Raw genomic sequence first — 17,031 nt, 5'->3', positions numbered from 1 at the left:
TCTCTAATTAGCTTAATAGGAAATTGGATCTTGATGAGGTCGGTATGTGTCTGAAGTAAATAATTTTGTTTTTCAGCACCATTGAGGACTAGTACTCATGATTGGAAATAATGACCCTTAGTTTATCAAAATGTGTGAGAGAAAAAGTGGAAAGATTTTCCCACGTCAACCAATTACAGCTGAAGGCTGAGCTGTAATTGGATGCTGCAGGCAAAATCTCTCCACTTGTTCTTACACATTTTGATAGATTTGGGGCAATATGTAAAATAACTTAACCTTAGAAAATTATTATAAAAGTATAAAATAATTTTTTTGTATCTTTTCAGGTGCTAAAGTGTCACCTTCTTGTTGGACAGTACTCTTACAGGATCGAATGACATTAATTTTACTAGCCATAGGCAAAGAATTGTTCCTCTTGGACAACACAGCCTGTTCTGTTATAGTAAGTTAAATAGTAATTTTCTGTTGACAATAAAGCATACCTGTCATTTGCAAAACCTTTTTATATAATGTAGATAATAACATTATATTTTTATTTGTAATCTACTTTGGTTACATAATGTGCATATTTTTTGTGTGAAAACATGCTTTTTTGTCCTTGCAGCTATTGTCTGTGCTGCAGAAACAAAATACAGGAATCATGGATGGGATAAGCAGGGCTCTATGCAGGCTCCTGGCTTGTCAATCAGCCTGCTGTGTGAGCCGGGGCCATGTCAGAGAGCCTCAATGCATAGAGCCCTGCTTATCTCGCCCACACTTTCTGTATTTTCTCGCTGCAGAGATAAGGCAGTATTATAAAAGTACATATAATGTTATTATCTACATTATATAAAAAGTGAACTGCGTAAATGTAGAAACATTTCAAAACTGCTGTTTTTTCTTACAGTCCAGAATAAAATTAATAAAAAGCAATTTAAAATGTCAGATACACAAAAGTTGTAAAAAAAATACTACAGATCATGGTGCAAAAAATGAGCCCTCATACAGCCCCATATACAAAGAAATAAGAAAACTATCATTTAAAACATACATATTTATTAGTATTATGATTATTATTTAGTAGTAGTAGTAGTATTATGATTATTATTATAACTTAAACATTTTTTTTTTTAAAGCAGTACAAAACAAAACCCTTTGCTAAATCATATGGGTCTGTGAATGGAAATATAAGAGTTATGGCTCTTAGAAGGCAAGTAAGGAAAAACGAAAATGCAAAAAACATAATTGGCTATGTTTACACGTAAGACTGTCCACACGGAAAATTTATAGACCTGTATATTCTTTTACCAGAATATGAATTTTCGTTCCAGAAACAACTGATTCAGAATTTCTGCCGTGTGAACAGGACAGCAGAATCCCATTACTACTACTGCAGAATCTCTTAGGGTATGTTCACGCATTGGAATTTCCGTAATGGAATTGCGGAATTCTTCATGGAAATTCCATCGCATGAACATATTCTAGAGGGTTAACCCCACCAGGACACAGGGTGTACAGGTATGCCCTTGCGTCCTGGGACTTAAGGACCGAGGGTGTACCTGTACGCCCTGAACGTTTCTGTTCACCGCCGGTAACCGAGCGGCAAATGGAACAGGATGCCTGCTGAAATCGTTCAGCATCCATCCTGAGCCCCCGCATGTTGGCGATCAATTCAGACCGGCGATTTGCGGCGATTCTGGGTCAATCGGGTCTCCGGTGACCCGGGAAAAAAAAGGGTGATTGGTGCTGTGTCGGACAGCACCAATCGCCCTTTACCAGCAGAAGTGAGGTGGCACTGATGCCATGCCACCTCACGATTGTCCTGATTTTTTGGCCGGTACTACACCCCTAGTCCGGAGAGAGATACAGCGGGTGCCGGGAGTGGACACCGGCAGCGGGGGTCCCTGATGGTGGGATTGGGGCCCCAGGACTGTTGACGGTGGAGCAGCAGCAGGAGGTAAACGCTGTGCCTCCTGCTGTTGCTTAGCAACAACTCCCAGCATTCACAGCCAAAGGGCATGCTGAGAGTTGTAGTTGTGCAAAAGCAGAAGGCACACCACTACAACTCCCAGCATGGCTGTCTGTGCATGCTGGGAGTTGTAGTTTTGCAACAGCTGGAGGCACATTTTTTCTATGAAAAAATTCACTTCTAAACTGATCTGGTCCCTGAAAAATTCAGATTTTGAAATTTTCGTTAAAAATTGGAAAATTTCTGTAAAACTTTTAAGCCCTCTAATGTCTTCAAAAAGTGAAAACATGTCAACTTTATGATGCAGATATAAAGTAGACATATTGTATATGTTAATCTGTATATAATTCACTGGGCATGTCTATTTTCCTTACAAGCAGAGAGCTTCAAAGTTAGAAAAATGCTAAATTTTCTAATTTTTCATGAAATTTGGATTTTTTCACCAAGAAATTATGCAAGTATCAACGAAAATTTACCACTAACATAAAGTAGCATATGTCAAGAAAAAACGATCTCTGAATCAAATTCATTAGTAAAAGCATCCCAGAGTTATTAATGCTTAACCTCTTAAGGACCCAGGGTGTACGGGTACGTCCTGACACCCTGGTACTTAAGGACCCAGGACGTACCTGTACGATATCGATCAGCAGGCACCCCGCGCAAATGCCCAGGGGGGTCATCAGACACCCCCATGTCGGGGATCACCGTAAATCGCCGGTGAATTCACACCGGCGATTTGCGGCTATTCTGGGTATATGGTGACCCAGAAAATAAGGGGGATCGGGGTTGTCCAAGACACCCACGATCCCCCTGAAGGGATAGGAGTTAGGAGGCAGGGGTGCCACCCCTCCTATCCCTGCTATTGGTCGTCTAGAAGCGACGACTAATAGCAGATCGGGGGGCGGGAGGGTTACATTTTGGTTTCCCCCTTCTGCCCACCTGCAATAGGCGGGGCAGAATGGGGAAACCGACAGGGACCGGTGCTGGAGGTCCACTTGTCCATCAACAACGGCAGAGGCGACAATCGGCGGTGGTGATCGGCGGCAGCAGAGGATGGCGATACGGCTCCCTGGATCCTACTGAAGCCGGTGAGTTGCCTAGCAACATCTGATGGGCTACAGTTTGAGACCACTATACAGTTTCAAGGAAACAGTTTAGGGCCACATATGGGGTATTTCCGTACTCGGGAGAAATTGCACTACACATTTTGGTGTCTTTTTCTCCTTTTACCCCTTATGAGAAGGAAAAGTTGGGGGCTACACCTGTTAGTGTAAAAAAAAAAAAAATTTTAAACTAATACGCTGGTGTTGCCCCATTCTTTTTATTTTTACAAGCGCTAAAAGGAAAAAAAAGACCCCCAAAATTTGTAACACAATTTTTCCTGAGTACAGAAATACCCCATATGTGGGCGTAAAATGGTTCAGGAGTGAGAGCGCACTATGGCCCAGATTTATCAAAGAATGTTTACAGTAGAGCTCTTTTCCCATGTTTATTTGAGTGGTGGGTTTGACTAGCATGCATCTTATCAAGAAGGTGCCGCAGGATGATGAATTTTGCGCCGCTCTGCTGTGGTGGGAAAAGCTCTACCACATACACTATTTCTAGACACTTGTGAGGGAGGGAAGTAGACACTTTCCCGGCCCCTGAATTTGGAAGGTTAGGTGTTTTTACTTACTTTCACAGAGCTGCCTGGACATTTTTACTTGCATTTTAGACGCTACAATCAAATTTGATTGCGCAGTCTAAGGGGTTAAAGCCGGACATCACCGTGATCAGTGATGTCTGGCATTAGAGATGGATCCTGGTGGCAGATAGCCACCAGGACCACCCAGCTATGACCCACGCTCATAGAAGGGGAGTGGGACGCTGTCGTCCACAAGAGGTTAAAGGTTGAATTGTGGAAGGTAGAAATATTCTCACACCTGCTGGTAGGTGTTGTAGCTTTGCGCCCAAAAAAGTAACTTTGCGCACAAAATCACGACTTTTGACAATAGTCGCAAATGATAAATACGTGACCACTGCATGGTCAAAAAGAAAAAGTTCTACGGGTAGGCAAAAAGAGTAAAACTGTCTATATCAAAAGGTGCATAAAAAAGTCTCAAAATATGCTGCTTGCGCCTGAACTGCGCCTAAACATGGACAAAAAAAAATGCTCTAAAAGCAATGATAAATCTGCCCTTATGTACATTTGAGTCCTAAATTGGTGATTTTGCACAGGGGTGGCTGATTTTACAGTGGTTCTGACATAAACGGGGGAAAAAAAGAAATGCCCACGTGACCCCATTTTGGAAAATAGGAAAAAAGCCTCCCATAATTTGTAACCCCATTTCTTATGAGTAAAAACATACCCCATATGTGGATGTAAAGTGCTCTGTGGGCGAATTACAATGCTCAGAAGAGAAGGAGCGCCATTGGGCTTTTGAAGAGAAAATTTGAAGGCCACATGTGTTTACAAAGCCCCCATAGTGCCAGAACAATGGACCCCCCCACCACATGTGACCCCATTTGTTGAAACTACACCCCTCATGTAATGTAATAAGGGGTACAGTGAGCATTTACGTCCCACAGGTGTCTGACAGATTTTTGGAACTGTTGTCCTTGAAAATGAAAAATGTTATTCACTCACTGCACTCACTTTGTGTAGTTTCCAAAATGGTGTCATGTGTGTGGGGGGCGTCTACTGTTCTGGCACCACGGGAGGGGGGGGGGCCTTTGTAAACGCACATGGCCCCTGACTTCCATTCCAAACAAATTTTCTTTCCAAAAGCTCAATGGTGCTCCTCCTCTCCTGATCATTGTAGTGTGCCAGCAGGGCACTTAACGTCCACACATGGGGTATTTCCATACTCGGAAGAGATGGGGTTTCAAATTTTGGGGGGCATTTTCTCCTATTACCTCTTGTAAAAATTTAAAATTTGGGGGAAAACTAGCATTTTAGTGAAAAAAATTTATAAAAATCATTTACACGTCCAACTTTAACAAAAAGTCTTCAAACACCTGTGGGGTTTTAAGGCTCACTGTACCCCTTGTTACGTTCCCTGAGGGGTTTAGTTTCCAAAATAGTATGCAATGTGTTTATTTTTTTTTTTTTTTTTTTTTGCTGTTCTGGCACCATAGGGGCTTCTTAAATGTGACATGCCCTCCAAAAACATTTCAGAAAAACTCACTCTCCAAAATCCCACTGTCACTCCTTGCCTTCTGAGCCCTCTAGTGCATCCACAGAACACTTCACCTACACATAGGAGGTATTTCCTTACTCGAGAGAAATTGAGTTACACATTTTAGGAAGATTTCTCTCCTTTTACCTATTGTAAAAATTCAAAAACCGGGTCTACAAGAACATGCCAGTGTAAAAAATGAAGATTTTGAATTTTCTCCTTCAATTTGTTGCTATTCTTGTGAAACACCTAAAGGGTTAACATACCTTTTGAAAATTGCTGCTATACTTTGAAGCCCTCTGATGTCTTCCAAAAGTAAAAACATGTCAACTTTATGATGCAAACATAAAGTAGACGTATTGTATATGTGAATCAATATATAATTTATTTGGAATATTCATTTTCCTTTTAAGCAGAGAGCTTCAAAGTAAAAAAAAAAGCAAAATTTTACATTTTTTCATAAAATTTTATAATTTTTCACCAAGAAATGTTGCAAGTATCGACAAAATTTTACCACTAACATAAAGTAGAATATATCACAAAAAAACATTTTCTGAATCAGAATGTAAGGTAAAAGCATCCCAGAGTTATTAATGCTTAGTGACAGTGGTCAGATGTGCAAAAAATGGCCGGGTCCTAAAATTAAAATTTGCTGGATCCTAAAGTGACAGTGGCCAGATTTTCAAAAATGCTCTGGTCCCTTAAAGAAGATCTGCAGTGAAATAAACATATCCTCTATCCACAGGATAGGGGATAAGTGTCTGATCACGGGGGTTCGATCGCTTGGACTTCCCGCGACCTTCCATATGGCTCTCCGGCATTGCCTTGCTGTGTGTCGGCTAATGCACGTGTCGTCGACCTCACTGAGGTTGATGAACACTCCCAACCCCCCATACAGCTCTATGGGAGAGTCGGGAACCCCTACAGGAGATCACGGTGGGGTCCCAGCATTCGGACCCCCAGCAATCAGACACTTGGGGGATACGTTTATTTCACTGCACATTTCCTTTTAAGGTCAAAATGGGCTTGGTCCTTAATGGGTTAAAGTCTTGGACTATCAGAGCCTATGCTTAATCGGTAGGCTTCTCATGCCAGGTAACTGATTGGCTTGAATGCTTTATCAGATTTAAAGAATTAAACATTGTACATGACCTAAAAGGCCACTTTTTTTTTTTTATTGTAGACCCTACCTGGATTAAGCCCTCCATCCGGAACTTACCTGCATATGTCAATGTCATTTAATTACAAGTATCTAGCAATCTTTACAGATAGTGGTTACGTATGGATGGGAACTTCATCACTGAAGGTAATTAGCACATTCCTTTTATCTGATCATAAATGATTGTGTCCACTTTCTGTGTTTTATTTATTTATTTTTTTTACTGGAGGAATCATGTCTACCTTGTTTAAAGGGAACCAATCAGAAGATTTTACCCTATATAACGCTTGGCAAAGCATTATATAGGGTAAAATCTTTATCCTCACCATCCCAGGGGGACGCTCCTGCCCCCAGGGATGGTGAGGATATGAATTATAAACTGCTCCCCACCGTGCCTGTAAGAAGTCCCCCCTCTCACCTAGTCCTGTGTTGGCCGGCAGTTCATATCCTCACCATCCCCTCGGGGATGGTGAGCATGAAGATTTTACCCTAAATAATGCTTTGCCAAACGTTATATAGGGTGAAATCTGATTAATTTGTTCCCTTTAACTTGAATAACCATTTGACATGTGCTGTAAATGTACCACGTTGCAGTAAGGTATTTCGCGCCCAACGCCATACATTAACAGCGTGGCTATAAAGTTAGCGAGCTCCAGCTGCTATCAACAGCCGGTGACTCTCAGCTATTGGCGGACGTCAGTGATCATGCTTATGTCTGCCATAAACCTTTTGGATACAGTTATCAATGCTGTAACGGCACCTATAGGGAAAATAGAATTGCTGGTGGGTTCGGGGAGCTCATCGCACCCCTGCAGTGCGATTGCAGGGATTCGTTGAGTGCAAATGGTAGCCCGAGAGTTCTTAACCTCCTCCATGCTACAGGATGGCTGATCTTCTCCTTGTGCAGGCTGTCCAAGATGATTGCCGATACTACTAATCAGTACATGGCACTGATTGCACATAAAAGTCCCCCCCTCCTTTCCTGTATAAATTTATTTTTCAATGTTCAATCAAGTCTCATCAAAATAAAAATGGCACCAATAAATACTACAGATCATGATGCAAAAAAGATTAGTCCTCATATGGCAGCATATACAGAAAAATAAAAGTGTATATATATATATATATATATATGTATATGTAATGGATAAAGGCAGCACACCACAATAATGTAATCCAAAAAGCTGTGAATTTATTCCATGATGTGAATAACAACGTTTCGGCAATCTCTCACCGCCATTTTTGGTGAGAGATCGCCGAAACGTTGTTATTCACATCATGGAATAAATTCACAGCTTTTTGGATTACACTATTGTGGTGTGCTGCCTTTATCCATTACATATCCAGCAGAACCGGAGCACCGAGGTTCAATAGGCTTGCACCCATTTCATTACTCTGGATGTGCTGCTTTTTATGGAATAAAAAAAAAATATATATATATATGTATATATATATATATATATATATATATATATATATATATATATATATATATATAATATGTATGTATGCCATGGCCTTAAATGTTGGCAACACATGTTTATTCCCTTTGTGTGTATTGGAACTAAACCAAAAAAGGGAGGAAAAAAAGCAAATTGGACATAATGTCACACCAAACTCTAAAAATGGGCTGGAAAAAATTATTGGCACCCTTTCAAAATTGTGGAAAAATAAGATTGTTTCAAGCATGTGATGCTCCATTAAACTCACCTGGGGCAAGTAAGAGGTGTGGGCAATATAAAAATCACACCTGAAAGAAGATAAAAAGGAGATCAGTTCACTTACTCTTTGCATTGTGTGTCTGTGTGTGCCACACTATGCATGGACAACAGAAAGAGGAGAAGAGGACCCTAGTCTGAGTCAAGTCTGAGGACTTGAGAGCCAATATTGTGGAAAAATATCAACAATCTCAAGGTTGCAAGTCCATCTCCAGAGATCTAGATTTGCCTTTATCTACAGTGCGCAACATTATGAAGAAGTTTGCAACCCATGGCACTGTAGCTAATCTTCCTGGGAGTGGACAGAAGAGAAAAATTGAAAGGTGTAGGATAGTCCGGATGGTGGATAAGCAGCCCCAAACAGGTTCCAAAGATAGTTCATGCTAACACTGATGCTCCCTGAGCCTGCAGGACAGTTTGCATATCAGTCAACATTTAAATGAAACTCTATGGCAGGAGACCTAGGAGGACCCCACTGCTGACACAGAGACATTAAAAAGCAAGACTACATTTTGCCAAAATAAACCTGAGTAAGCCAAAATCCTTCTGGAAAAATGTCTTGTGGACAGATGAGACCAATCTTTTTGGTAAAGCACATCATTTTACGGTTTACCAAAAACGGAATGAGGCCTACAAAGAAAAGAACACAGTAACTACAGTGAAATATCATGGAGGTTCAATTATGTTTTGGGGTTGTTTTGCTGCCTCTGGGTGTCTTGAATGTGTGCAAGGTGTCATGAAATCTGAGGATTACCAATGGATTTTGGGTTGCACTGTACAGCCCAGTGTCAGAAAGCTGGGTTTGTGTTCTTGGGTGTTCCAGCAGGACAATGACCCAAAACATATGTCAAAAAGCACCCAGAAATGGATGGCAACAAAGTGCTGGAGAGTTCTGAAGTGGCCAACAATGAGTCCAGATCTAAATCCCATTGAACAACTGTGGAAAGATCTTAAAATTACTGTTGGCAAAAGGTGCCCTTCCAATAAGAGAGACCTGGAGCAGTTTCCGGCTGAGAGGTGTAAGAAGCTTATTAATGGTTATAGAAAGCAACTGATTTCAGTAATTTTTTTTCAAAGAGTGTGTAACCAAATATTAAGTTAAGGGTGCCAATAATTTTGTCCAGCCCATTTTTGGAGTTTGGTGTGACATTATGTCCAATTTGCTTTTTTCCCTCCCTTTTTTTCTTTTAGTTGCAATACACTCAAAGGGAATGAACATGTGTATAGCAAATCATGTGTTACTGCAATCGTTTTCTGTGAGAAATTCTTCATTTCCTTGAAAAATTTCAGGGGTGCCAACATTTACGGCCATGACTGTATGTATGTGTGTGTATGTTTGTGTGTGTGTGTGTATATATGTATATGTGTATGTATGTATATATATATATATATATATATATGTGTGTGTGTATATATTATAGAGTGTGTGTATATATTATCCATCTAACAAAAATATAAATTATAAATATCAATATTTTTTTTTATTTGCTTTGCTAAATATTTTATAGTATAGTAAAAAAATATAAAGGCTGTGTTCTTAAGGGGTTTACATTTTTTGTTGAGTTGTCAAGCATCATAGAAAGAAGATCAGTGTATAATTAAATGTATTGTTTTTTTCTTTTGTTTTTAGGAAAAACTTTGTGATTTGACATCAGACATAAGGCAGCCACCAAAACAGATGTCTTGGTAAGGTCAATTCGTAGTAACATAGTTCATGAGGTTGAAAAAACACCAGAGTCCATCAAGTTCAACCTATAACCCTACTGAGTTCCTACTGAGTTGATCCAGAGGAAGGCAAAAAACCCTCATACTAGAGGTAAAAATTCCTTCCCGACTCCAAATATGGCAGTCAGAATAAATCCCTGGATCAACGTTCTGTGCCTATAAATCTAGTATACATAACCAGCAATGTTATTACACTCCAAAAATGCATCCAGACCCGTTTTGAGCTCTCTTACAGAGTTCACCATGACCACCTCCTCCGGGAGAGAATTCCACAGTCTCACTGCTCTTACAGTAAAGAACCCCCGTCTGTGCTGGTGTAGAAACCTTCTTTCCTCTAAACGTAGAGGATGCCCCCTTGATTCATCTGTACTTACCCCTTGAATGAAACAGCTTTAAAAAAAAGTTTGTTTATAAGTCTGCAATAGTAAGACATAAAATGAAAGCGGAGGTGTCATTAACCTCCCTAGCGGTATGATTCCGTCTGGAAATTTGTACCAAAAGCGGTACAATTTTTTGCATTGAAATTCCACATCTCCCCCCGTCACATTCCCCCTCCCTTGTCACATTCCCCCCCCCATATCACATTCCCCCCTGTCACATTCCCCCCCCTTGTTGCATTCTCCCCCCCCTGTCACATTCATCCCCCCTGTCACATTCTCCCCCCTTGTTACACTCTCCCCCCGTCACATTCATCCCCCCTGTCACATTCTCCCCTTGTTACATTCTCCCCCCCCTTGTTACCTTCTCCCCCCTCCATGTTACATTCCACTCCCCCCCTGTCACATCCCCCCTTTGTCACATTCCTCCCCCCTGTCACATCCCCCCCCCCTTGTCACATTCTCCCCTCTGTCACATTCCCCCCTATGTCACATTCCCCCCCCCCCCCCCTTGTTACATTCTCCCCTGTGTCACATTCCCCCCTTGTCACCTTGTCACCTTCTTGTCCTGCAGAAAATACATTAGGTTTGCCGGCAGATTTCAAACCTAGTGTATTTGCTGCAGAACAAGTCCTTTCCCCTTCAGCCAATCACAGGCTTTACACCACTGCGGCCTGTGATTGGCTGAAAAGGGAAAGGTCCTGTAAGATGAATAGAGCAGTGAACAGAGCGCACGGAGGGGAACGACATCTTCAGGGACCGGGACTAGGTGAGCAAAAGGTTTTTTTATTTTCTTCCTTTTTACTTTTACACTTAGTTCAGGGTTTTCTACCAGGGGGCCTCCAGCTGTTGTGAAACTACTGCTCCCAGCATGCCCGGACAGCCTTTGGCTGTCCGGGCATGCTGAGAGTTGTAGTTTTGCAACATCTGGAGGCCCCCTGGTTGAGAAACACTGACTTTTAGTATATGTCTTTACCTGCTCTGGCCGGCCCCCGCAACGGGAGCCGACCCGAGCAGATAATCACATATTTTCCCGGGGGCTGCATCACTACATCGCAAAAAGCAAGAATCGCGATTTGATTGCTTTTGCGATATACTGTGCAGCCCGCACAGCAACTCTGCAATTCTACCCCGAGCGTGACTCGGGGTTACCGCTTCTAGCAGCGAAAATTAACCCCGAGTCACGCTCGGGAATACCGCTAGGCTGGTTAAAAAAACATTTTGCCCAAACAAAAAAAAATGCATTGGGCCACAGGGTTCATAAAAGGGGGTGCATCACTCCCCGGATGTCAATCAAAACCAACTTTTTCTCTGCATAAGTCTATGCAGGGAAAAGGTTAGACAAATCGGCGAAGGAGTGCAGCTTGCTGCTGTGCACTTAATCGTCTAAGGCTAGGTTCACGTGGCCGCTATGTTCTGGTACAGGGAACGATGTTGCTTAATCCGATATTTCAACCAGTTTAGGGTCTGTTCAGCGCAAAAAACAAACTGACCCATTCAGATGTGTAGATTCCTGAAGGTTCACGGTTCACAGCTAGACTGAGTTCACTGCACAGACGTATGATTCGGAGCACAATGGCATGAACCTAGCCTTATACATTGGTCCCTCAACATATGATATTAATTGGTTCCAGGAGAACCATCATATGTTGAAAGCATCATATGTCGAGTACATATGTCTATGTAAAAATAGTAATTGGTTCTGGGGCCTCGGAACCATTGTATGTTGAATACATATCTCTATGGGAAACTGCCAATTGGTTCTGGGATGACCATTGTATGTGGAGTGTATGGGGAGTGTTTAACAAACCAGGGTGCCGCCAGCTGTTGCACAACTTCATCTCCCAGCATGCATGTACAGCCATTGACTGTCTGGGCATGCTGGGAGTTATAGTTTTGCAACAGCTGGAGGCACACTGATAGGGAAACATTGATGTATGTATAGTGTGTGTATAGTGTATAGTGTGTATATGTATTGTATGTGATGTGTGACATCGCATACAGTACTGTACAGTTCTTTAAATACCTTCAGGGGGGGACAGAATGTCCTCCATTACGATCCTGCCGACTACAGCTCTATAGGAAAGGAAGGGGAGCAGCTCATTGGGGGGCTTACACAGAGCTCACAGTGGAAGCCTGCGTGAGTTAACAGGACAGCATGTGAGTAACAGGAGGCAGAACGGGGCACACGGGGCACATTATACAACTATCTGTCATTTGCTGAAGTTGTCAGCGCTGTCAGATAGCTGTTTGTACGATGGCCCCGACACACAGCAGCATCATATGTCGAGGCTGCCTTCAACATACGATGGGCTCTGAGAGGCCATCATATGAAGAAATGATCATATGTCGGGGCCATCATAAGTCGAGGGATCACTGTAATTCGTGATTTCAGCAGGCCTCAGATGTGAGACCGGGTGCAGTCTCATCTTTTGTGTACCTTTTTATAAAAGGCATTCTAACTCTTATATCTTTTAGATTACTCCTGTAAATGGGGATGACATTTGTATAAGCTCCAGTTACAGGACAGCTGTTGAAATAAGTTTTTTGAACACATCACTATTTTTCATATAATAAACATCAATGTGTTTGTATGTTCCAGCATCACTTTCCAAACTGCTAAAGATATTTACTTGAAACTTGGTACACATGTTACTAATATGTGAACTAAAAATATAGGATAGGTTAATTAACCCTTACCCACTCCCATTTGCGAGGGTCAGGGTTTTCATTTAAAGTCCCATACAAGTCTATAGAAAAATATCTGTTCCAGCATAACTTCCAAACGGCTGGAGATATTTCGAGAATACTTGGTCAAGTGTTACTTATATGTGAACTAAAAAATAATAAAGGCTAGTTAAATTAACCCAAACCTAACCCCATTTACAAGTGTCTGGATTTTTGTTTAAAATCCCATGCAAGTCTTTGGAAAATGTATGTTCCAGCACAACATCCGTACGGTTGGAGATATTTTGATAATGCTTGCTGCGCGAATTACTTTATATGTCAAATACAATATAAGATAGTTATATTAACCCTAACCTACCCCATTATGTGAAGGATGGGGTTTTTGTTAAGTCCCATACAAGTATATAGGACTTCCGGTACCTTACATCACAAGCTTCGCTTTGCATCTCCTGGTGAATGCATCAGTTTGGCTTGCAAGCCACACTCTCCCTGCATGTCACTCCCATCTTACAAAGCCACATCCACCCTTTAAGCCTCACTCCTTTTTATTTTCTACCCTTTTCTGCATCGGTCTTGCTGGCAAATCACGCCCACTCCCACAAAGTCCCATCCCCTTCTGTTTTCAGCTTACAATATCTTCATCACAACTCGTCCCACGTGGGTATGTGACGTGAGGTAGGGCACAGAGGACAGGTTGTGAGGACTGGATGCTAGGACAAAGCTTCCTCCTTTTTGTTGCTTTTCCTCCCCCACAAGGATTAGGTAGGAAAAACTGGGCAATGCCAGGTACTCAGCTAGTTAAATATATTTCCTAAGGTGTTATTAACATGAACATTTAAACCAGATGTTGGTAATAAGCCAAGTAATGCATACATACATACATACATACATACAAAGAAACAAAAAAAAAAAAAAAAAAAAAGCTTAGAAATTAAGCTATGTGTAAGTGTAGTTAAATGTTACAGGAAAAATATTGAACATGCTTAATGATATTTATTCAATAGTTTGTAAAAAAAAAAAAAAAAGAAAAAAAGCCTATGATTTTTGCCCAATCCTCCACACAGTGCTCAAATCATGAGGTTCCATGGGCCTTTTCTATGAATCATGATCTTCTATTCTATTCTTTTCATAGATTTTAAATGGGATTTACGTCAAGTCATTAGCTGGGCCATTTTAGCAGCCAGGGCCGGACTGGCCATTGGGCACATTGGGCATTTTCCCTGTGGGCTGAGCCATCCAACTCCCCCCTGCAGCACCTCTACAGCTCTGACCGCTCTCTTCGTCCTGTGCACTGAAGGTGGCCTTATTCTTGGCCAGCCCTCTGCCCTACTACTCTTCTCCATCAGGTTCAGTTCCTTGACGAACTGGACCTAACGAAGAGTGGGTAGTCCTCTGGAAACACATTGTCCCTACTTTGTGTTTTCAATAAACATTAAGGGGAAGGTTTATAAAAACCTGTCCAGAGGAAAAGTTGTTGAATTGACCATAGCAATCGGATTGCTTCTTTCAATTTTGAAAAGGGCTGTGAAAAATTAAAGAAGTGATCAGATTGGTTGCTATGGACAACTGCACCACTCTCTCTTTTTACACAAATTTTGATAAATTCCCCCCTAAGGCCCATAGTTATCAAACCGTGTGAGAGAAAAAGTGGAGGGATTTTTCCATAGCAACCAATCACAGCTCAGCTTTCACTTTACCAGAGCTCGTTAGTTGCGCTGTAATTAGTTGCTGTAAGAAAATCACTCCACACTTTCTCTCACACAGTTTGATAAATCTGGGCCTAACTGTTTAACCACTAAAAGACACTTCTGGATTTATATAGCATCAGAGCCTAAAGTTTGGCTTCAGGGGAGTTTCCCTGCCAGGAATACCCCACCATCCTTCATACTCCAGGTATTGTATTAGGCTAGGATTCCACTTGGCTTTTTGATAAAAAAAAAAACGCCTGAAAAAATGCCAGTGCAATGTCCTACGTCTGGCGTTTTTTCTGGCATTTTTTCATTTGTGTGGAAATTGCATTTTTGGCTTTTTTTTTTTTTTTTTTTGGTACCCAAAATTTGTTGGGTACCAAAAAAAAGGATGCAACAGTGATGGAAAACATTTTATTAAATGAAATATATATATTTTATAACAAACTTTTTATTATTTTATAATAAAGTGTGTGCTTCACTTTTTTTTCCTCTATTTTTTAAATTTTTAAGATAGTACTACTACTCCCAGCATGGAACAGACTGTTCCATGCTGGCAGTAGTAGTACCTGTAGTAATAGACAGATCGTCCCAGGTCTCAGTCCTGACACCCGATGCGATCGTCCATTATATAGTACAGATGCCGCTGTATACATAGCTCACATCTCTGCTCTGTACTCCGGGCAGTGATGTAAATAGAACATAATTCATTCATAATTTCTGCCCTGAGCTGTGATTGGCCGGATGTTTGCAGCCAAGCACAGTGGCCGGCCCGGAGTATAGTGCAGAGCAGAGATGCGAGCGATGTGTACAGCCGCTCCTCATCTCTGCTATAGACAGGACGATCACAGCGGGTGTCAGTAGTGACATCCACTGTGATGTGTCCTTAACTCTAGGCACTACGACTCCCAACATGGAGCACACTCTGCTCCATGCTGGGAGCTGTAGTACCTGCATTAAAAGACAGATCGCAGCGAGTGTAACTTCTGATTCCCGCTGCGATCTGTCTATTAATGCAGGAACTACAGCTCCCAGCATTGAGCAGAGTGTGCTCCATGTTGGGAGTAGTAGTACCTGCAGTTAATGGAAAGGTCACAGCCGGTATCACTCCTGACACCCTCTGTGATTCTCCTCTATAATGTATGGATGCAGCGGCCGCTCTTCTATGGTCCCCTGCACTGCTGTATATATACACATATTCCTAGAGCTGTGATTGGCTGGAACCATCTAGCCAATCACTTCTCTCTGCAGGAAATATGAATATGTGTGTATATATGTCGGGGCAGGGGACCATAGAAGAGCATCCGGCCCCATCTATATATTATACAGGAGAATCGCAATGGGCGATCTGCCTATTACTACAGGTACTACTACTCCCATCATGGAACAGTGTGTTCCATGCTGGGAGTAGTAGTACTAACAAAAAAATATGTAAAGAAAAAAAAGTGAAAAACACACAATACATTTACTGTATATACTGTATCTTTAAAAAAAAAAAAAAAAAAAAAAATTATGATACCCTACAAAATTTTCTTGAAAACAGGTATCTCCATCACTTTTTTTGTATCGCTAAAGTCCAAAAAACATAAAAAATCGCCTGCAAAAACGCCAAAGTTAAAACCCACATATCGTTTTTCTTAGCGTTTTCTCACTCCCATAAACTTCTATTGGAGCAAAATGCCACGATTTTGACTAAAAACGCCAGTTTGAGCAACATACAGCGTTTTTTCCAAAATGCCAAGGAGCTGAGAAAAAAAACGCAAAAAAAGTGAAAAAACGCCAAAAGGATTAAAAAAACGCTAAAGTGAAAAAACGCCAAGTGGAATTTTTCGATTTCTCATTGATTTACAGCTAACATCTGGCCGCAGAATTCTTTGAGGCAGAATTGGCGTTTTGGCAAAAAAAAAAAAGGTGGAATCCTAGCCTTAAGGGGGCACAGTGTCTGGCAGGGTTATAATGATTGTCTTCATACAGAGGATGAGAATCTACTGATAAAGTAAGGAACCATTGATGTCCGGACGTCAAACTCTGTAGAAGAAGAAGTCCTGGTGTCTGGACCAAATGAAGAAAAAGGAATTACAGCGAAAATTACAGCTATAATTGTGTGTTCTGCCTCATTGTCCCATCACTGCTGCAGTAATGATGGGTACCCCATTCTGTAGCTCTCCAGCTGTAACAAAACTACAACTCTCATCATGCCTGAGGCTCTAAAGGCATGATGTTTGTTGTAGATTTTTGGCAGCAAATCAGCAATCAGGCCACCACTAATTAAAAAAAATGAAATAAAAATGGTCTGCATAGTCCAAAATGCATGGATCTATTTTTTTTTTTTTGTCCCATTCCGGGCCTGCTAGTAGCTTTATTTCTTTAAAACCATTTGAGAGCTTTCTTGGCTGTGTATTTTGGATCATTGTCTTGCTGAAACGTCCACCCTTGTTTTCCTTTCTTTTATTATCCTGGTAGATTGAAGAAGATTTTTGTCAATAACGTCTAGGTTAATTTGCCCATTCATCCTTCCTTTTCAATTGTGTAAAGTTTGCCGAAAACCAGCCACACACCATGATGATCCC

At 41.3% G+C, this 17,031-nt stretch overlaps 1 protein-coding gene across 5 annotated transcripts in view; it reads left to right on the top strand.

The window, feature by feature from the left end:
• The window catches only part of VPS16 (VPS16 core subunit of CORVET and HOPS complexes), a 309,167-nt gene that overhangs the window by 75,570 nt on the left and 216,566 nt on the right, over window positions 1-17,031 (top strand). For all 5 annotated transcript variants that reach the window (XR_008847136.1, XM_056535465.1, XM_056535467.1 and 2 more), the window contains exons 6-8: window positions 327-442; window positions 6,290-6,412; window positions 9,614-9,669. Coding sequence is in view for 4 of the 5 variants with exons in the window: in XM_056535465.1 (XP_056391440.1) it covers window positions 327-442; window positions 6,290-6,412; window positions 9,614-9,669 (295 nt within the window). In the remaining variant the exon portion in view is untranslated. The remainder of the gene's footprint in view (window positions 1-326; window positions 443-6,289; window positions 6,413-9,613; window positions 9,670-17,031) is intronic.

This window comes from Hyla sarda, chromosome 8 (assembly GCF_029499605.1).
Source record: "Hyla sarda isolate aHylSar1 chromosome 8, aHylSar1.hap1, whole genome shotgun sequence".
In the NCBI taxonomy this organism is placed as follows: domain Eukaryota; kingdom Metazoa; phylum Chordata; class Amphibia; order Anura; family Hylidae; genus Hyla; species Hyla sarda.
The sequence above is the reverse complement of the archived record's forward strand: the minus strand, read 5'-3'. Positions and strand labels throughout refer to the sequence as shown.